At 35.4% G+C, this 22,523-nt stretch overlaps 2 protein-coding genes across 2 annotated transcripts in view; one reads left to right on the top strand and one right to left on the bottom strand.

The window, feature by feature from the left end:
* Window positions 1–386: 386 nt before the first annotated feature.
* LOC120104023 (uncharacterized) overlaps window positions 387–22,523 on the bottom strand; it is a 57,327-nt gene continuing 35,190 nt past the window's right edge. The window contains exons 7-14 of the mRNA XM_039129702.2: window positions 14,763–14,891; window positions 11,977–12,065; window positions 9,590–9,647; window positions 9,447–9,499; window positions 4,323–4,421; window positions 4,124–4,237; window positions 1,210–1,311; window positions 387–787 (exon numbers count right to left, since the gene is read on the bottom strand). Of these exons, the coding sequence (XP_038985630.2) occupies window positions 689–787; window positions 1,210–1,311; window positions 4,124–4,237; window positions 4,323–4,421; window positions 9,447–9,499; window positions 9,590–9,647; window positions 11,977–12,065; window positions 14,763–14,891 (743 nt within the window). The 3' untranslated portion in view covers window positions 387–688. The remainder of the gene's footprint in view (window positions 788–1,209; window positions 1,312–4,123; window positions 4,238–4,322; window positions 4,422–9,446; window positions 9,500–9,589; window positions 9,648–11,976; window positions 12,066–14,762; window positions 14,892–22,523) is intronic.
* Window positions 13,465–20,968, top strand: LOC148700337 (porphobilinogen deaminase, chloroplastic-like). The gene is made up of 4 exons (XM_088708966.1): window positions 13,465–13,483; window positions 19,256–19,459; window positions 20,268–20,445; window positions 20,563–20,968. The coding sequence occupies exons 2-4, from the start codon at window positions 19,325–19,327 to the stop codon at window positions 20,673–20,675; spliced, it is 426 nt and encodes a 141-aa protein (XP_088565092.1). The 5' UTR covers window positions 13,465–13,483; window positions 19,256–19,324; the 3' UTR covers window positions 20,676–20,968.

Here is a 22,523-nt window from a genome sequence, read left to right as displayed (position 1 = left end):
ACATGTTTCATGTTTGTTAGAGATTCAATTTGGTGATGCTACAATCAAGATACATGAACTCTATAGCTCATACAACTACAATATACTTACACACGAAAGTATTAATACAAAAAATTGTCTATGTTATTAGAATCGCCTGAGGGTGCATATAAGATACGAGTTGAGTACAAGTGGGCAACAAATTGCTTAACCCCTAGACAATAACCCAAGGCACCCTGGAATCAGATCAGTGGTTGTCAGCCGAAAACCAAGTCCACTGTAATAGTTCTGATGTTCAAGTTGGATCCAAATCATCTGTATACCAAGATTATCTATACGAGTAATTGCAATTTCACTGGTAATTCAAATCAGATCAGTGGTTAGCTGGTAGCTCTTTTGCCTTCCCCCCTTTCTTTTGACAGAAAAAAAAAGAGACAATTAAACTTGATTATATAGCAAACTGTGAACACTGAAAGCAAAACCCAGCTCCTAGGCTGGAAGGCTCGCGCTTTATTAACAGCCCTGATATAAAAATATAGGTTTATACTACACTCAAGGTAGAAACAGGTCTGGTTTGATCCATGAACTCTTCGGAAGCTGAATATGATGAGATATTTATGAACATATTTTCACTTTCAAAACTATGTGAAGGCTGAATCAACAAGATCATGCTAGCCATTGTACCTAAGCCCCACAGACAATATCAAACTCAAAAATCTGTAGCATAATCTTCTGGCTTAAACCATAAGGAGAAATCAATTCCTTTCCTTTTCAATTCTTCAGTTGCAGGACCTATCTTCTCCAGGAGCTGCACAGAAATGCACAAATAGTAAGCATAAATTCTGCAAGACTAAAAGCATCAAGTGTGAGAATGTGCTAGTGAGCTTTGACATTCAAAGTGGATCTCCCAGTTCACTAAAGAGGAGGCAAAGAAAGGCATATGAAGGTTACGAATGTCCCTATAACTGCCCAATATCAATAAGTTTCATAAACTGTAATGCTTCGACAAAGAATAGAGAATTTGGGTGAATGTTGATGACTGGTAGTATGTACATCCAGAACTAGGAAAATTAGTCAAGGCCTATAAGAAAAGTGAACTTTGTAGCTGCTAATGCTTTCTACATTAGCCCCAAACAAATAAACAAAAAGGAATATGCATAAGGACTTAACAAGTTTACAGTTTCATAATGCATCTTTCCATAGTTCAAGGGATATGATAGCAGAATTAACCTTATCATGAACAAGACCATTGGACACCAGAACAGATCGATCAAAGACTGTGAACTTTCCACCATCCATGCGTGTGACAACCCCACCAGCTTCTTCAACTATCTGCTCAAGAAGAAGGGCAACATATTCAAATAAAGATAAAACTCTGGCAGTTCAAATAAAAAAAAGAAACCAAAGAAAAGGTCATGGGACGGACTTACCGAAAAGTACGAAAGGAAGGGAAGGGAGGAGGAACACAATTCCACCTATATCCTCTCCTTGCTTAATCAGCAAAATCAGGATTTTGTTCTTGCATACTCGAGTATCATAATTCACTTTTTAACTCGCGCCCCCTCCCCTTGTGGATTTTTTTTTTTTTTGGGGGGGGAGCACGGGTAGTGATAAATCACATCATAGTAGGTAAGCTATCAGGTGATTTCAGAAAATTATTAAAAGATAACCACATAAAATCCAATTTTTCATCCTAGAATGCTTTAAACAGAGTTATAAGTTGAATCAGTTGTTAAAAGTAGGGTTCACTTCTAGATTTATTTCAGTGTGAATGAAGCTTTAGGTACAAACAAGGTTGTGACGCCTACCACACACAGTTTATTAAGTCGCCTACCACCACCTGGTTTTTCTTGTTCCTCTGTTAGTTCAGTATCTGCTCTTTTATTGGTGTCTACAGAGCTACTTGTAAAATTCGACCAGACTAGCCAGTACATATTTATCAAATATGCTTTTTTTTTCATACATTGAATCACCAAAACCTGTAATCTGTTGAAGATACGAGTCAAGATAGCCCAGAAAGGGCTGTAATGAGAATTTTAGATTTTTTTTTTTCATTGACGAAAACATGCACAGCAGCAGTATCAGAATTTTTTTTTTCCAAGCACACTGTCCAAACTTGGGAGCATAATCTTAACCTTTGGTTGGAGATGGATCCAAAAATTTGTGTTGGATGGATTTAGAAAAAGTTTAAGCCAACCTTGGATGTTCAAGCAATTCTTTCTCAAATTTAGAATGCTTGTGCTTCTTCAGAGTCTCTCACCTTCAGTGTGAAGGAAGTGACTGATTATTTGCTAAGACTACATCCCTGGTGGTTCGCAGGAAGATGGATTGTCTGAAATATCAAGTAATAATACTGTTCCCTAGAGTGTAGCAATTTTATTTATGAGACTAAGCAGGGGAATGTGCAATACAGAAATTAAGCATGTATTTATATTTTATGATTTAATTTATTTACTGCTAAAAAACGAATAGAAAACATGCCCTGATGTCAGGCAAGTGGATGCAGCGACAAGTCCCTCCATGACTATAACCTTTCCCTTCTAAATGTTCTTTTCCTTTTTTTTGATTCTGCTTTATACGGGATAGGAGTTAACTCATCTAACAAAGAAATTTCATCCAACCAAACTTTCGAGGCTAAGAGGATAAATGAATTCAGAGGAACTACCATGCAGGTGATGATTGACATGTTATTTATGTCAGGAAAAAAGGATCGTAATTGTTGAGATAGGATCCCCCCACCTCAACAATAAAAATAAAAATAATCAATATATCAAATGCACTGAAGAATCAGATCGCTTGGATGGTCAGGTGTTATGTGTTAGCAGTATGGTCTCAATGCAAGTCTTAATGGCTTGTCAGAATTCATTTTAACAAATTGTAGGAATTTTAAAAGGAAACAAACTGACAGAACTGGAGTCATAAAGACCCAGAATGCATTATTCAAAACAAAGAACAATTGTTTTATGCAATCTCTTCTTTGCTAATTATTCCAGCTTGCTTTTTTTTTCAATTTTCTACAATCTAATAGAACAATCTTATGTAAATTAATGACATAGCATATCAATTGTGCACTGGCTGCTAGGGAGGTTAGCATGATGCAACAATACAAATAGAAAGACCTACAGTATGCACAAGACATACTGCACAATCTTATATATACACTTCTAACACTATTGAAGCCCACTTAGACAGTTATTAAGATAAGTTAGCTTCCTCTCAACAAGGAATAGTAACAGCTGAAGTATCAACAAAAAAATTGTGAATAATTTGGTTTGGAGGAAGCACAAGATAATGCCACAACTGTTATTATTTTATTGGTACATTCTCCTGTTCAGCAAACTATCTAAAACAAAAGCACAACACTTCACCATTCCAACTCCTACTGGAACTTCTTGATCTATGATTCAATTTAAGCACAAGCAAGTTTCAGAGATCATTGTCATATATATAGTGTACATGAACATAATGTGTGTGTGATGTTTTTCTTTTCTTTTTATTTTGATAACAACATTGAGGGACTTATTTACCCAAATATGTTGGGCCACTGTCTCCCACTATCAGAGAATCTTATCCATTCTATTTATGTTTCCTTTTAACCTCAAAATTGTGCGAAAAGACCTCTATAAGCTCAACTATGATGATTAATACAAAATATAATCTGCCTACATTCAAGAGCTCAAAACCAGAATGAGAATTAAAGAGATGTTTTGGATCAGGTCTCATCTCTCAGAAGTCTTTCCAGAGTTATATTCCTTAAAAATGTTTGTTTCAGAAGTGTGAACTAGAAGAAAGTAATTATTACATGCCAAAAGATGACATTGTCAATCCAATTACAAGCCAGTTGTAAAAGAAGGAAAGATTGTTTTAGGGCAATAGTCCTAGAAGGTTGGTCACCAATGGAAACAAATATGGTCTCATTAATAAGTATGCCATCTATTCCAATATGCACAGACTCTGTAACAGAAATCATAAAGCAACTCCAAATAGGCTAGACTACTCATGTTATAATCATCACTACTGATGTAATTTGCATGACAAAGAGCAGGACATAGGAGGAAAGCAAGATCTGAAATATGTATCATGCTATAATCAACATAAAGGTATGTAGTTAGTCTTCTACATATCTTCAGAGAGAGAAGTTTACCAGGACACCAGCAGCCATGTCCCATGGCTTAAGACGATATTCCCAGTAGGCTTCCACAATACCGAGAGCAACATGAGACATATCAACAGAAGCAGCACCAAGTCTTCTCACACCCTTCACATGCCATCCAAAAATCAGGACAAAGTGAAATAAATATATGATAGTATCCTCTTCAGGACAATGGTTAAGATCCACTTACCCTGCTAATGTCAGTAAATTCCTTGAATAAATTCATGTTGGTTGCCCATGCATCATCATGTTCATATCCAAATCCAGTTACCAAGAGCGAACGTTCCACCTAGAGAATGAGTTTGGCCATCTCATGATAGGGAGCAAAAGAGTGGAAGAAGTGACATGTAAACTTTTGGATTTAAAGAATGCATATAATTATTTTGTTGAAAGAAAATGCTATTTGTTTTCCCATGACCATGATAACTGGTCATTTATAACTTCTGAATTTTTTATGGTGCAGGTTGTATCAAAGCAATATTCGTTGATTCACGTTATTTTCTATAGAATCTCTCCATATCTGACTTGATCTAAATCATTTAAGGCATTTGTGAAACCTCACAAGAATATTATTGTCATCTGATTTCCCTTTTTCTTATCATGTCTTCAAGTTGTTCCTTTGTGGTGGCATTGTTTTCCTCATACATGTCTGTGCACTCGCATCTTTGTCAAGTTTTTACATATTGGTACTGGGTCTCAAGTCGGTCCCTTACTAGTATAGTATTGCACAGCACATTACACCACCCTACCGAGACAGGTAAAAGTGGTAAGTTGCAATAGCACCTAAAATCCTATACCAGGTGTTGGTACAACATCATATCGAGCCCTTGCACCCATAGTTTGTAGCATTGGATTTGATACCCATATTGGTGCCATGCTAATAGCCTTTAGTGTTCGTATAGGGCAATTTGTGGTTCCAACACTTGGCATGCCCCTCCTGCACCGAGTATCGCTTTGCTACCAATACGGTATGGCACAGTATATACCCAATACAGAATGGTACAATCCTGTACAACAAACCATGTCTATATCATACTGGTTTCCAATACTATGGTACCTTATGGTCTACCAAGTACAAACTAGTATCATCTGATACATAAAACCTTGACCTTTTTGAAGCTTGACACTCTCATCCTAATGAATTAAAGATTCTTGGGAAACACCACATATCTTGTAAGGCTTTTGTCAAGGGAATTCACTTCAATGTCATTTAGCTCAAGATTATAATGTTTTTCATATCTCTTGAGAGTTGAAAGTCTAATTAGCAGTTCCATTAGAAGTATCTATTACTACCATATCTATTGCTGGATCAAATGATTGCCAACCAGACTAAATATTATCAAAAGCTATAATATGTCGATTTTAGGCAAAATAGTGGCAAAACAAATTGGCAGCACCACTTCTCAAATTTACTTTCTAGATTGAAAAAAAAGCCATTACGAGGCAAAATTCATAAAGAATCGGCATCACCATTATGGACAAAGCAGTTTTTCTAAATGCAGTAACTGCAAAAAATATATGAAGCCAACTTCCTAGACGCCATGTATCTATAAGAAATGCTACTGTTACTGTGCAGTCGAAAGACTTAAGACTATGTCTGCCACATGCTTGAACCAGGAGTCTATGCATCCAAAAAGAAGCCTCTAGACATTAGATGGAAGGCCAATAAAACTCAAGAGGATAGCATGACTACATTGAAAACTATGTAGGAAAAAGCTTGAGATCCATGCAAGGATCTATTGGTGAGATGGACACACTTTGGAAGATCACGAGATTGATAAGCACTTCAAGCAAGAATACAAAGTGTCACTTGACTCTCAGGCATCCAATAATCTTAAATTTGGAAGTTTATATATAGCTACATTTAGCAAAGCATTCCAGTGCCCATCGGTCCAAAAGGAAGCTTCACTTGCCTCAGCATAGTCAAAATTTTCAGAAAAACCATTCCCACCATGTCTATCATCGAGTAAGATTTCTTGAATCGCCTAAACGTCTAAAACAAAGGTCGGGTGAGGAAAATGGCTGATTTATCGAAGACAATGCCAATGCTGCCAAAGTTCCAGATTTTTGCGAAAATACCATTTCATGGCCTATTAACTTAAGGACAATTTTTATTTTATTTCTACCGGAATTATCTTGCTTCTGCAAGTTCTGTTGGATGAGTTAGAAATCCAAAAGGATGTAGGGAATTATTTCTATCATTTTTTGGCATTATATCTCTTTACTTTCTTTTAGGTAACTGTATCCTATGGGAATTGGGAAAAGCTTATTACCTTTAGGAGATCTATCATGTAAATACCCCAGCCATGTACTCAGAATCAATGAATCATAGAACATATTAATAAAGCTTTCTTTTAGGATTCTTCTCAATTCTTGTATGGCAAGAGGTTGCTTAAGAACTTGTGGCGTCAATGCCCGGTTCAGGAGAAGACACTAGTGCAAGGTCGGGAATCTTCTGTCAAGACCCTGTTAAGGCTAAAGGTGCAAGGTTGAAGGTCCAACACAAAGAGAAGGTGCAGGACCCTCCATTAATACCTTTTAGCATTTAATCTTCTAGTTTTAATTCTCTTGCTTCTAGTTCTAGCTTCTAGTTCAATCTTCTTGCTTCTAGTTTTAATTTTCTAGTTCTATTTTCACTGCGTTACTTTGATCTAGTGCAGGCAAATGATTCCCATAGGGTTCCTAACCTACATCAATTACATAATGATATAAGGCCATATATTGTTTTCATACCTATTAATATAAGAAATAGAAATTATTTAGATATAGCCTCGATCACATATCATTGTAAAAGATGCAACACTGCTTCAACCTTCACAATATTATAGCATTAAAATCTTCTTGACAAAATATATCTAGAGAATCATCATTAAAAATTGTAACATGTATTGATGGCCTCTAGAATTAGATGCAGCAAAAAGCAAGGGAAAGCTTGAGAGGTGATAAAGCTCAAATTTTCACCGCATGGTCTACTCAGGTCATTACTAAGTATGAGATGCTCAACCTAACATCATGGTTCCTCACTACTCCATTCTTATCAATCGATACTTCATCAAGCCCAAATATGTTGAACTTGGCAATCTGACCACCAAGCTGCTTGGTATTTCACTCTTCATGCATATTTGATAAAACTGCAGGATCATATTGATTAATCAATTCCAGAGCCTCCGACCTCTACAACATTGAACATGGTATCTAAGTTGTATGAAATCTAATTGAAAGATTGATTCTCATCTGATTACACTGATCAAGCACTTTCCTTTTTCCCTACATCACAAATGTCTCCTTGACTAGGCAAATTACGACTTACCTCTACGCCATTGGTGCATTTAAGCTCCGACATTCCTTTCAATAGTTATATTTAGTAAACTAAGTAGGTCACCTGACAGGTCCAGTTACAGACTCATGTCTAAATTCTATTTTGAGCTCCAGACAATTAAACTGGATGCTCCATTTTTTGAAAAGAGTTTTTCAGTAGGACAATAAAGTCAATTATCGGCTTCTGATGCACTTCCATATCGAGTTTAACCCATTGTGTCCAGCTGCTTAGAGGAAACATTTGCCTCCCTGTATGTCTGTGAAGGCCCATGTTTGTGACATATATTTTCCTCAAATCTTTTCAGAAAAGACTCCCAAACTATGCTTGCTGTTGCTTCAAATTATTGTTCTAGTTCCCCAAGGATTTACTTTGAAAAGGTGCATAAGTATTATCTAAAGTAAGCTTTGGCCCTGTGTTGTCGCCAACATCCAAAAAAAAAAGCATCCCAATGCACGAGGCACTTGACACTATGACGTCCAGGAAGGGTCAGATGTATGCAACCTTATCCCTACATGTGAAGATGTTGTTTCCGTGTTTCAAACCATGACACCCAGATAATGGAGCTTACTGTTGTGCTAAGGCTTGTCCTATTGCCACCACCCAACAGATCCTAAAACACTACCACTTGTCTCTCAACCCCACTATTGCTTGGTTCATGAACTTATTGTGTAGTTTCAAAAGATTCGCTAGTTTCCTCGGCACCTCACCGACATCTAAAATAATGCTTCTTCTACTATGTCTGCTTAGTTATCAGAAGATGACAAAAAGAAAAAAAAATTAAGAAAGCAAAACAATGGCTCACCCCCAATGCAGATTACAATTTCCACAAACAATATACAATCTAGAAACTTTTTAGAATAGAAAGATCATGTTTGCACTAATTCCTTTCCCTTCTGCAGGAAGATTTCTTTGTTGGAAAAGAAAATAGTATATATATGCTAAAAGTAGGCATAAGCTATCCACAAGCTTTAACAGAATATTTTGAAGAACTGAATCTCAAGCTGGATATGAAATTGATGAGGGAAGGTTTCTCTCCCATTGGACAGAAGAAGAAACAGGGGGAGGGACTACTAATAGAAAGCTGAAAGGTTAGTTTTGTCTTAAATTTCAATTTCAATTTTTCTTCATGATCTAGCAACCAGTGACAAGTATCAAATTCATGAAGGTGAAGATCCAACCAACATTAGGAGCTAGAAAGGATTCAAAATACACGGCTCATCTTCTGCCGCTTTTTGCCATCAGAAAAAGGGATAGCCTAAAAACCTGGTTTTAAAGACAGAAAAAGGAAAATTCATCCTAATGTTTTACTAAAAAAAATGCCTTGCCTTAAGAAAGGCTCCATTGCCTTAATGAACTTGGGTATTACAGGGATTCAAAGCTTCAAGCTTCAAAAAAAAATCTTAGCAAAGGAACAAGGGATGAGTCATGATATTCATAGAATTATGATATTGAGCACTATCGCCCGTGCTGGAACATGTCTATCACTGTGATTAGTCCTCATGGAATTTAATCTAGAGGTAGCAGATAAAAGTGTAATTCTTGGCTACTCAGCAAATGTCAGGTATGATAAACATGGTCATTTGATAACAGTATGACAAACATACTTTCACAATTGCTGATGCTTAATGCAAATTATTCAAGACAGAGAAACTGAATTTGCAGCAACACCTAAGTATAATGAGATAAATAACAAGAAACTTTACTCATATAATTTGGTATGTTCCAGATTCATTGCAGGTCTGCAGTTGGTTTAATCACAACAAGAAGTACCATATTGCATAATCTCGTAAATAGTGAAGAATGTCAAATGTAGGAAAAAAAAATTCACCTTGCTTCTGGATACTGAGATTTTTCTGATTTAAGAATAAAAATGAACAATAAATTCCTGAGTTTTAAGTGTTTTTTTTAATGTTAAATGAGTCCAGTAAAAAAGAAAATCTTTCAACAGCTCACATTAACCACTCACAGAAAGTTGCAGGGTAACTAGTGATTTACTTGATCAGTCGGACTAACATGAATCTTTTGTCCATTACAAAAGGCTCCACCACCTGTAAAAGATTAAAATAGCCATTTGAATTCAAATATCACATCACAAGACAGAAAAGGTCTCATCTCCTTGGTATTTTTTTAACTCTTACCAGAAGATGCACTAAATGTGCGAGTATTCCAACACATGGGCCCACCCACAAATTCAACCTACAGAAAGAATGGGTATCATCTATTTAGAAAGAAAACAAATGCTTATGCATTATATATAACGTGGCAGAAAAGGTAAAAAAACAATCATTCAAGAATAGGCAAATTTGTAACTTGATTTGAAGACCTTTAAGGAGAGATGTCAATGCCACAACCATAAATATGATCCAGTTAGCAGGCAAAATGTGGTAAGAACATAGGTTGCATATGCAGGTTTGCTCCTAAAATTTGGTTTTCAATCCTTCCAGATGGAACATTTACCATTGTTAGATTATGTTCTATCAGATATCTAGGTTGTGGAATGGGCAGAGATGCTCAGGGTAGGAACAGGCTCATATTAGTTGCAAGGGTATGGAAATTCTTGTAAATGGTTTATGAGCGCTTTCAGCAAATGGCCCGAGATATTCAGAAAAAAAAACTAATGCACAGAATATTGCATATTTGCTTTGGCTAACACTTGGACAGCCCCAAGTCAAAATTTAGCTGCGTATGTGTATTTCCCTTGACCTTAAAAGGTTAGACGGGTGCCTGAAGTTTCATCTCTTTACCTATATAATGAAGATACAATCTACTCAAGGTCAAGTAAGAGATATCTTATATTCAAGCAGTGAAGAGACTAATAGTAAGCTTCAAACAAAGTGTAGCAAATCATATCTTTACATGTCAAGAATATGAATTATTAGATATACATCATCAATATAATTCAGAATCACTTTCTTTTGTCATTGATCGCAACATGTTTGTATAAGACCTATCTTCCCCTCCCTTTGACATAGTACTTGAGTTTAGATATAAATAAAAACATGACTTATGATGATTCACCATAAAAAAAAAATTAGTGAAGATACTAAAAGAAATAAACACGAACAATTCAATATTCTCTCTTCTGTAATTTGAATACCTTGAGATGACCAGTAAAAAAAATTTCAAAATCATCACTAATGACATTTGATAATTCTCCTCTGTGGTTTTCACCAATTGTATCAAATTTGTCAGAAGGATAAACATAACACAACAGATGGAGAACTATAAATTTGGATGAGGTTGCTTTTAAGAAATTGGCACGGAAAGAAATTATAAATCTTGAAATGTGGAGCATTAATTTTGCAAATAGGAGCAAAGAAGCATCAATTTCATCAACCATACTAGCCTAACAATTAGACAGATGCCTCAGAAGATACAGAAGGAATATTGCTGAAATCATTATCATGACATTGACATGTATTTATAGAAAAATCATAGGGAATAAGGTCCAGAAATACATAAAGGAAACAGTATTCATAGAACTAAACCGGAAATGCATAAATTGCTTTTTTTCTCAGGCAAGGTGGAGTCACATTCCCATGAATGACCCAACTTATAAAGAGTGGTTTGCTAAAATTCTCATGAATTAGATTCTAAGATTCATCCCAATGATCAATAAAGTTCATTATCTTCTTTCAGAACTCAAATCCATTTAGTAACAAAAATTGACTATATTATTTCCTCATGCTGAATATGTCTTTAAAAAATAACTTTAACTACCCCAAATTGTGATTAATTTCAGTCACAAAATTCTCAATTTTAGTTAGTAACCAAGTTATTTGGATACATTTTTTAATATTATAAAAATAATTCATATGATTAATGCCAAGACTGTTGTCAAACTTTATCTTTTTCCACTAGCAAAAGTTTAAGGGCATATTTAGCACTGTAGCTGTTTTTGTGGTTTTATTAGTCTAGAAATTAGAAAAATCCCATATGGTGGTTGATGTGGCAGACAGCATCTGTACAAAACTTTGCCTAATCCCTGCTTCTATTTTTTCTTAAAGCAATAAATCTTTGTTCCAAAGCCTCCGAAGATTTTATAAACAATTTAAAAAAAAAAAAAAGAGTTTCATGATTTGGGTTGTCTGATCCACTACATTTTTCCCCTTTGGTTCTTGAAAACAAAAACGGTAAACCAAACCATTACCAAATAGGCGCTTAATTTTCTAAAATTTTCATATAACTCCCATCTCATATAGAATGAGACAAAGGATACCTTTTCACAAAAAGTAAAGGAAAATGACAAACAGAATATCATGGCATACTCCACCAACAGAGATATATGCTGACTGTTGAAGCACTTTCGAAATCTTCATGTTACTCCAACTCCTAAACACACTAAAGTAAAGAAGAATATCGAATGTTCCAAGCATTGATCATAGAACTTAATCACTAAATTTATGTAGGGATACCTGATAGAGCACAATTTCTAATTTTTTTTCTAACCTGTGTAATGAAGAGTGAGAACTACAAGTAACTTTTTCAACTAATTGTTCAAGTTGGAGAAAAAAGGGTCAAATACCACAGATGCAGCAGCTGGCTTCCCACGGAACAGAACTCCCACTGATACTCCAAAGCTGGGATAGCCATGTGCAAAATTTGTTGTTCCATCTGGATATCAAGGGCAAGATAGCTCAAACTCAGAATACATGTCCAAAAATATTCAATTTAGGAATAAGAGAAACAATGATAATCATTAAAAATAATCTTGAAACTCATGGAGCAATTGATAATATATTTCGCATCATGGAGCTTATTTAAGTGTTTGTCTCATAACTTACTCTAACTTCTACGGTCACAAAAAATTGTGCTAAATTTGCCATGACCCGAGACTGGGACTCGTCCAAATCCCAAGTTGTGACTGTAACAGTCGATCGAAAGCAAAAATATTATACTATAGTATACTATATTGAAATTATATTAGGCTATATTATATTATATTACGCTATACTATACAGTCTATACTATGCTATACTATATTATACCATACTATACTATATTATATTATATTAGAGTATTGTATCCATAAAGCTTTACATATAACTAGCAAATATCATAATGGTAGTATAATGATAATATTAATAATAATAGTATATATGATTGAAGATCAGCTGCTACAAACCATAGGAATGGCACAATGGCTGCAAAAATCAGCCTTAGAACTGCTGTTCAAGCCAACAACATGCTGAGATCATGAATTGGGGCAGAAATTGAGGTATTTTAGAGATTTACCCTGCTGCAAGAAATATCCTTGAAAAAAGGTGCAGTTGGAACTTCATCCAACGGCCCCAGAGTTTTATTTGACTGATATCTTTTGATTTCCTGTTCCAATACAGTGTTTTTGGATTAGTTTTAGAAGTTAATTAGAGGCCAGTACTGTTCACATGTCACTATACCATGAACAATGATCATCATAATGCTGGATTCAATTAGGAGTCCTAATGGCGACCAAGTTGGTTAGTTAATTAACAGATTTCAGGGGATTTGTTTCCATATATATAAGGGCATGTTTAATATTGCTTAAAAAAGTACTTTTGTGACTTTCAAAGCAAAAAAAGCACTTCCTCAAAAAGTGCTTGGTAACATCATCTGAAAACTGCTTCGACAAGAAGAAAAAGTCAAAAAAGAGCTTTTGAAACCTACATTTAAGATTCTCTTCATTTTACGAAGAAGACCCCCCTAAGAATCTTTATTGACTCAATAGTAGGAAGTTTTAGGGGATGGATGAAGTCAATGAAGTCCAAAAAGGGTCTGTTGCAAAGAATTATACCCGTGGCATCCGCCGTCCACCCCCCCCCCCCCCCCCAACCCCACCCCACCCCACCCCCACAGCCCTCCGCGAGCGGCGGAGGCCTCTCCCTTTTCCTCCCTCCCCCGCTCGCTCTCTCCTTCTCTTCTTCTTCCCCGGCTCCGGCTAGGTTCTCTTAGTACGGGCCCGGTACCGAAACAGAACCGAACATACTGAACCGGTACCGTATCAGTCCAGTAGGCGACCGGTATGCCTACCGGTATTGGAACAGCATACCTTGGTGAGCCAGCCTATTTCCTCCATTATCTCCTCTATTTCTTCTCCTCTCCTCTTCTTATTCTCCTTGCTTTCTCTGCTAGAACTATTCTCATTATGTTCATGGTTCATTCCTCCTAATTCCTAGTTTACTTTCAGTTTTCAATTTTTCATGGACATATTTTGTTAGTATTTAATCACTGCATTGAAACTGTTGATCTTTAATGTGTTAAGATCTTGTTGATAGGGACTTCAATATTGATGTCTCTAATTGTTAAGTATTGATTCTGCCTGTTTAAATCTGCTAGCATTATTTGTTAAAATATGAGTTTATGATCTTCAGATAAGTCCATATTGCCCTAAATCTTGATTTCTGCTATTCTCCATTCAGATAGCCCTAGATTATTCGAACTTTTGTTTACCTAGAAATCAAAAGTTTATTTGCTGCTGTTTTGTTCTTGGACCTTGGACAGCAAACAACTAATCTAAAAAAGGCCTCATCGAAACTTTCCGTTGGGTCCTCCCATGCAACAGAGGCCAACCCTAAGTCTTGCATCAATATATGGAAATATTACATATCTTTTAATATTACAAATTTATGTAAATACCATCCTAAAAATATTAACATATTATGCATCTATTTAAAATAACACTATTCCATAATTTGAAGAAACTAATACATATATTTAGTATTGGTATATTATATATTAATCTATTGTCATATATATTTTGTATAGTATTATTAATATAATATTACATGATCATTAATAACTCTATTAATAGCAATTTGCATAAGATTGTATAACTTAATAATTTATATCGTTATAAAATTTACAACAGTACCTCAAAATAAATTGCTTTGATGTAACAATTCCCACACACACAACTATTTTAGCTTGACTTACAATCATTTTGGCCATTGGTCAATATAATGCATCTGGGTCCGCAAGTACACTTGAACTACATGATGGACACCAAATTACTTGAAAGAAGAAATCAAACACTGGATCCGAGTTATCTACAGTAACTTGAGCTGTAGATAAAGATAGTTTCTATCATTTCTTTAATTACTGAAAATATAGCTAGACCATTATTCATTCCACAATAAAACAACTAAAGAGAATGTAGAGACTGTTCATAGCATTTCACAATATCTTAATAATTCGTTTCTCTTACAAACAACAGAAAACTAGTTTTATCACATGCAATCAGAAATTTTCAGTATTGTTCAAACGAGATTAATATATTTATATATTCATTTAATGAAAATACTTTCTACAAAAGCAATTTCATAGAGACCAAACCTAAAGGATCAATGCACCATAGATAGTCTGACATCGAGTCTCCAATAAGGCCACCTTCCTCCCCAAGAATAAGGTGGTCCTTGAAGTTCTTTTTCACAACTTCTAAAATTGTCGATTCACTCATTCTATCTGTGCTGCAAGTTATATGGTAAAAATAAATAAAACCTTGTCCAGGTTTATTTATAAGAGTAGTTTGAAAATTGGCATTTATCAGCAATTTGAAAACCAATAAGCAGTTTAGTGTTGAGCATCATTAACCATAGACTGGAATAATTAGTCACAAACTAAATGCTCAAGAAATAAAAGAGAGAAAAAACCAGATGGACCAGTTAAAGAGAAAAAACACATCATATGGCAAGAACTGAAGCAAAATGCGAGATATATTGATGCACTACAAAGACTTCAGTAAAATAAACACTTTTACAGCCATTTTATTGACAAGTGTCTGTATCGAAGGATATCAAAGTTGTCTAGATCAAGTATTTTGTTAACATAAAATTTTAACAAATCTATATTCACCCTAAAGCAACACAACGTGATACAAGACCAGTAGGAATGTACATATGCATGGCTGGACCTGATGGACTAAGAAATGCAGGTTTTGCTTGCTTTTGTTACTCACTTTGCAGCCTCAACCAACAGGACAGAAGTTGATTTTGTGGAAAAAGGGATATTTCTATTAGGGCTATTTGGGGGATTTTGGTTTATAAAAAATGCTACATGGATACTCTAAGATATGTTAAAGCTTCACTAGAGTTTATAGCAGTACATATTCCAAAACTGAATATTGTCATCATTATGGAGAAAACAAAATAAATGATTAGAATAAACTACAGTATATTGTAGAGGTTTAGAATAAATAGCTAAGACAATATTCAAACTAACCCCCCTCCCCCCCCCCCCCCCCCCCAAAAAAAAAAAAAAAGGTAGGATAAATGCATGCACTAAAATACTTGCCAAATTGCATTTGCATGTAATATTGTGTATCGCTGTACATTTTGTTTTTGGTTAGCACAAATCACAAACATTGTGTCTTGCCAATGGTTGTGATATGAATTGCATATTACATCGTGTTTTGATCTGCATTAGCCAATGAATTCAATGCAAAATTCCTAAATGGAAGTGTTTCCTTGCGCTTGTAAATCAGATTAAAGTTCTTTAGACTTGTCTTCAAGATGCATTTCTTTTTGTGGAAGTGCTTCTTGTTAAGAGCAAAACAGTGTGGAATCATGTGTATTAACTCTACCGTGTTTGCAAACAGAACATGACCATCCAGGCCATGCTAGGGATATGTGCTACTTGTTGCTAAATTTTCTTAGATATATAAAATTTTCATTTATAAAGATAGAACAAATTGAATAATATGAAGTGTCATCATTATGGAGAAAACAAAATAAATGATTAGAATAAACTACAGTATATTGTAGAGGTTTAGAATAAATAGCAAAGACAATATTCAAACTAACCCCCCTCCCGCCCCCCAACAAAAAAAAAAAAAACCAAAGGTAGGATAAATGCATGCACTAAAATACTTGCCAAATTGCATTTGCATGTAATATTGTGTATCGCTGTACATTTTGTTTTTGGTTAGCACAAATCACAAACATTGTGTCTTGCCAATGGTTGTGATATGAATTGCATATTACATCGTGTTTTGATCTGCATTAGCCAATGAATTCAATGCAAAACTCCTAAATGGAAGTGTTTCCTTGCGCTTGTAAATCAGATTAAAGTTCTTTAGACTTGTCTTCAAGATGCATTTCTTTTTGTGGAAGTGCTTCTTGTTAAGAGCAAAACCGTTGAATCATGTGTATTAACTCTACCGTGTTTGCAAACAGAACATGACCATCCATCCCCAGCTCCTGCTTTCAATTATTTACTTGTTGTGACATGTTAAAGCTGCTATGTAACTCCAGTTGGTAAACTATCTTTTTTGCTGCTTTGGCACGGAAACATTCAATGACACTAATGTTAGTTTATTATATTCTAGTAATTTGTTGTAATCAAGATCCCATTTTCTTACTTCATGGATCTTTTTCAAACTCTTGCTTTGGAATCCTTTGACACAAAAGTTCCAGAATACATTCCGATAAAAATGGAATGACTGCCAAAACACAAGCAGTTCAGACCTTTTCCTTGACAGATGGATATACCATATCACCATCTCCTTTGCTGCTTTTGATGGCCATAGTCATGATCAAGAGACCATATTCTGTCCAGTTGGGCAAGTTTTGCATATCTAATTACATTTTATTTTCTTGTGTCATAATGTATTCCAATTCCTTAGTTGGGTTTTATTTATTCTTAACTGGATCTTGACATGTGCAATGAATGTGCCTATGGACTGCTATTTACCATGGAAACATGGGATTTGAGGGGAAGGGTGCAGATAAAGTGTATCATTAACAATTGTTGTCAATTATCTAGTAAAGGATCCTGACAACCTGAACCAACTGTAGCTTTAACAATTTTCTGCTCAGCCTATTCTTATCAGCTGTATGTTTTCTCTTGATCTGGCTAGAAAAGTACACAAAACTTTGACCATTGAAATTTTATCCTTGTAGTCTTGCTCAATCCACTAGACTGCAATCCGAGCAAGCCAAAGGATATGTTTGTTCCTAATCCTTAATTATATATTTCTTTTCTTTGAATATGATGGGCTTTATTTAGGGCTAAATGCAAAGATGTGAATCCCTAACAAACCAAAATAAAGATCTTTAATGAGAGTAAGCAGAGGTCTGTGGCATGAAAATGGATCTTGTACATTTATCATTGGGGTACCTTCTTGATGGGTAGAGAGAGTTTCTAAAACAGAAGGGAGCTTTCACCATGCGGCTTTACAGAGGGCTGTTAAAAAGGAGCTCAGTCAATCGTTCATTTTTTCAAGCAGCTGGGAGAAATTTATTTCCTTTTAATCAGACGAGAGAAGGGACAAGGGAAGAAAGGAAAGGGTCTGCTTTAAAAAGGGGGCTGTTTTAAGAGAGAGTTGGAGTGGAGTTTCTTTTCCACGAAGAGCTGTCACCTCATGTTGCCATGTCAGCTCTGTAAGCAGCTAATTGTCCCATATTAGGGTTCAAGTAGCATTTTTCCTTTGATTGCAGGTCATTCTGGGCCTGGACTTGACATGTAATTACAGGGCCTACAAATATCCAAACCATTTCGGGCAAGGCCCAAGCCTAACCTGTTACAGCTCTATTGCTCCCTATATTTTCCATACTCTTTGGTTTAGCCTACTGTACCCCTTCTGGACACTTAAATCTGGGAATTGGGATGAAATTCAAACATGGTTCTGTAAGAAGAAATTCCTAGATGTTGAGAGGATCTGATGCTCAGACATGCACACACAGCCAACACAAGAACCTGAGTCCATGTAACACAGATAGCATCTTGCTCCTTTTCCCTTTTCTCTTAATACCCTGTACTTTAAATGCCACACAATGGTTCATACTAAATTTTGTAATGTGACATGGGATCTTGAGATTGAATTACGGAATATTTATTGCCTTGGATAGAGGAATTAATGGTACCGCAGAGTCATCCTAATCCATGTTGCTAATGTTCCAGTCTTCAAACAAGAACTAGGGGGCTCGTTCGACCTGACACTGGTTAGATGTGAGGTCGAACATGTCCCGCTTTGCCCTATGGCACTAACCCTATTGTGCATATATTGTTGTGGGAAAAAGGTGCTCAGATGTGCTTACAGTCTTATTACTGTATCCTACCACAGGACTTGAGGGGCCTTTCGGTGCCAGATAAGAATATATAGCTTGAGGCCATAGCATAGTATATCATAGAAAAATATCCATCAGACAGAAAAAGGCAGCTGACATATGGTCGACCTATATGTATGATAAGCTGACCTCAAAATGCTCTTGGAATACTTCAGTTATTTTATTAATTTTTTAGAAATGCAAAAACAGCCTTCGACTTGTAATCTTTATAAGGACCACTAGGACTTCAAAATTAATTTCTTGATTTCTAGAAAAAGTATAATTCTCTAATCTATGGAGTCTAGAAAGTCTGAAAGGACTTAAAGCCTGTTTCATATTCATCTTAAAAGTTTTAAATTGGACTTGTAATCTTTATAAGGATCACTAGGATTAATTTTCTAGGCAACTTAAAGAGTTCCATATGTTTGAGCTACAAAATCGGGACACTAATCTTTTGTTTGTATGCTTCCATGTATCCTGGGAACAAGTTTGATGTTTATTCATCTTTCCGAATTTTTTCATCTGAAATTTATTTCAATTAATTCCGCTCTTTTCAATTTTTTTCATTTTATGGTTTCCTCACCACTTGCTTCAGTTCAATTTCTTGTTTAAATATTCTTAGGTACAAACCTTTCTATCGTAGTAGGCACTTTCCATGACACGAGGATCAGATTCTTTTGTCTGTCTGCTACTGTGACATGTTTTAGAATAAGATATGTAGTGTTCCATGATGTACTGCAAAAATTATGAGGTTTTCACAACCTGCTTGCTTTTGTATCTCAGGTGGTTAACTTCAGAGGCAATGTTCAGACACGGTTAAAGAAATTAAATGAAGGGGAGGTCCAAGCAACCATGTTGGCACTGGCAGGGCTCAAGCGGCTGCATATGACTGAGAATGTCACAGCTCTACTATCAGTCGAAGAAATGCTTCCTGCTATTGCTCAAGGTGCTATTGGAATTGCTTGCAGAAGCAATGATGAGAAAATGGTGCGTGCTGCATGATGTGGTAACGTTAATTTCATTTATGAGAGTAAAAGGAATGGGAATCAAACTTCATTGTGGTTGTATTGTTTTAATGACTTTTCTGGTATCCATACATGTTGAAATATAATTTAATATTATACAAATCTGTGATGTATCTAGAAATGGAATGTACGATTAACAACTTTAAAAAAAAGGAATTTGCTTGAAATCCTACACTGTTTCACAATTCACTTGAAACCTAACAGAAACTAAAAATTCTAACTATTATTTCTCTATGATACCTTTACCATTACTCAGTCAAGTCATATTTCTAACCAAACCTATACTTCTACTGACACCTCTAGCCTTTCCTTGCATATGCACATATGGACACCCACACTTGTATATATATACTTACACATATATATGTGTACTGAAATGTTAAATATGTGGTTAGACATTAAAAAAGCTTTGATTTGGGGTGGGTCGGTTAAAACCAACGAACTTGTTTCATTAGTGGGCTCTGTTCTATTTTGGTTTAATCCGTATATGACATGCAGTTCATCTTTAACTATTTTTGCAAGAAACTTGCAACACTTAGTTATTTTTGATTGCTAAATAAAAATTCAGGATATATGCATAACGCCACTGAATGTCTCTTTTTTTTCCTCATTCTTTTTGCTTTTGTTTTGTTTTTCTTTTCTGGGACGGAGGTATCAAAATTTTGAGAATAATGCACCCTATAACTTGTACTTGATCATCATACTATTATGTCAATTGTTGTGCTTACCTGCTAATATTGGGTCTGGATCAATATTTACTTTGTAAACAGGCTAATTATATAGCTTCGCTGAATCATGAAGAAACCAGATTAGCTGTGGCGTGTGAAAGGGCATTTCTTGAAACCCTAGATGGGTCCTGCCGCACTCCAATTGCTGGATACGCTTACCGCGATAAGGATGGATATTGTGTGTTCAGAGGTTTGGTGGCATCCCCCGATGGAACTCGAGGTAATGTCATGTTATATCCCAAGTGAGAAAGAACAGAAGAAAATATCTCTAGAATTGCTCCTTGTGATTGATTAACCATCTTATGGGCCTTCTTTTTTCTTCTCAAAATAACCTCAGTATTGGAGGCGTCAAGAAAGGGATCATATGCTCTCGAGGAGATGGTGTCAATGGGTAAAGATGCTGGAAAGGAATTGCTTTCAAGGGCAGGCCCAGGTTTCCTTGATTGGTAATCGTGTATCAAAGTGCCTGATGAAAAAAGAACAGAGACTCTAGCAGAAGAAGAAGAAGAAGAAGAAGAAGAAGAAGAAGAAGAAGAAGAAGAAAACAGAGACCAAGAGCTTCAGCATTGCCTTCCATTTTTTATTTTTTATTTTATTTTTTCCCAGGCGTGAACCATTAGATGTTCACCAAATTGAGTTGTAACATGATAAATGTATTAATGTCTTGTACAACGTTTCTAGCATTTGATTAACCCATGCTACATTCAGCTGAAATGAAAATTCCATTTTTGTTTCCTCTGTAACAGTGTTGATGGAAAAACTATATCCTTACAAATTAATAGAATATTTGCTACCACTCAGAATGAGAGTCATCTTGCGTAAATTAATATGAATAAGCCAAAGATATTTAGTGGCTCTAACCGATTTGCTTTTTTGTAGAGATATCTCTATGCTGGTTTCCAAGACCACAACGTTCACAAATCTAATTTGAATGATTTATGCAGGATAACCTTTTAAACATATTTACATAAGATAATTTTTTAGGCCTTCAAAATTTGAATGACTAAATCAAAAATGCCACAACTATAAACCATCATGATCAATAGTTTTAAAATAAGGCAAGACACCGCTATCAATTCTCAGAAAAGTCATATGGTATTTGGTCATGGGCACTCTAGCAATCAAGCAACTCAATTCATAAAATAAAGTTTTTTTTTTAAATTTGAGAATAAATTAGAAATCCCTCCTAAAGTTTATATTTATTATATTTACATTCAATAGTTCGTAAAATCTAACACTCACGCCTAGTTAAATTAATAGTATTAGTAAAGTCATTTACCTGATGTAAAAAGTCGAAACTGCCTTAGGTGGGAGAAAGGATGCACATATTTTTTTATCGTTGGGTGCCTGTTATATTACTTAAAGTTATTTTAGTTATTTAAATTTAATTTTTTTAATCAAATAGTGGCATTTGGGTTCCAGTTACGGTTAACAATTCGACTAATATTTTGTTAAGTTATGAGTTAAAGTGTTGGATAAAAATAAACTTAAGGATGGTACGCGTAGATTTTTCAGGCTATTGATTGTAAATATAATTTACTCCTAATCTCAGAAGAATTTCTATAATTTGCTCTAAAATTTAATTTACAAATTTAAATTTGAAAGATGTTATTCTGATTAGAACTATGAAAACAAATCAAATAATGATCTTTCATTCACCAATTGCTCCTTCACAAGCCACGGAAGCTATCTTGAAACTTGGGGATAACTTTAGAATTAACCATTCCATTTTACGGAGTGGAACAGATTCTTCCAGAATGAACTGTGTTAATGTTGAGTTAATTCATTAATGAGAGAAACCCAATTACAAATAAATAAATGAGTCGAATATGGGTTTATATTTTGTAAACCCAACTACAAATGAGTCGGGTTGAGGGGTTTTGGCCCTGAAGTTGACCCAACCCGAACTCAATCTGACCTGACCCAACCTGTCGCTATCCCTAGTTACAATGCAGTGGGAGCGTATCCTTTGAATTTAAGAATTTCTGGCAGATTCATCCACAGTTGCTTTGCATTTAGGTAATGAAGTAGGATATAATTGATAGTTTTGAAATTCTAGTTGAAGAGGAAAGAGGTAAAGCTAACATTCTGTCCTTGAAGATCGGAATCTTCTTAGGAGTAGCAGTTTTCCATTGAAAAGAATAGAAGGAGCATCTCAATCACCCGAAATTCAGAAAAGTATACGAGGATTTGATGAAGAATTATGGTCTTTTGTTAATTTCCAATGCGGTACATTTGGATCCTCACCAGGTCTCATTGAGTTCAAGAGGTTCTATAATTCCTGCCTCATGAAATGTT

This window comes from Phoenix dactylifera, chromosome 12, assembly GCF_051530095.1.
Source record: "Phoenix dactylifera cultivar Ajwa chromosome 12, Ajwa_hap1_PhDact_Kaust_v1.1, whole genome shotgun sequence".
Classification (NCBI taxonomy): Eukaryota; Viridiplantae; Streptophyta; class Magnoliopsida; order Arecales; family Arecaceae; genus Phoenix; species Phoenix dactylifera.
This window is presented reverse-complemented; position numbering and strand designations above follow the sequence as displayed.

Excerpts from the sequence above, each read along its gene's own strand:
- LOC148700337 (XM_088708966.1), top strand. The coding sequence starts at position 19,325 with ATGTTGGCACTGGCAGGGCTCAAGCGGCTGCATATGACTGAGAATGTC. Across the intron at positions 19,460-20,267 it reads GAAGCAATGATGAGAAAATG|GCTAATTATATAGCTTCGCT; the intron begins GTGCGTGCTGCA and ends CTTTGTAAACAG. Across the intron at positions 20,446-20,562 it reads ATCCCCCGATGGAACTCGAG|TATTGGAGGCGTCAAGAAAG; the intron begins GTAATGTCATGT and ends AAATAACCTCAG.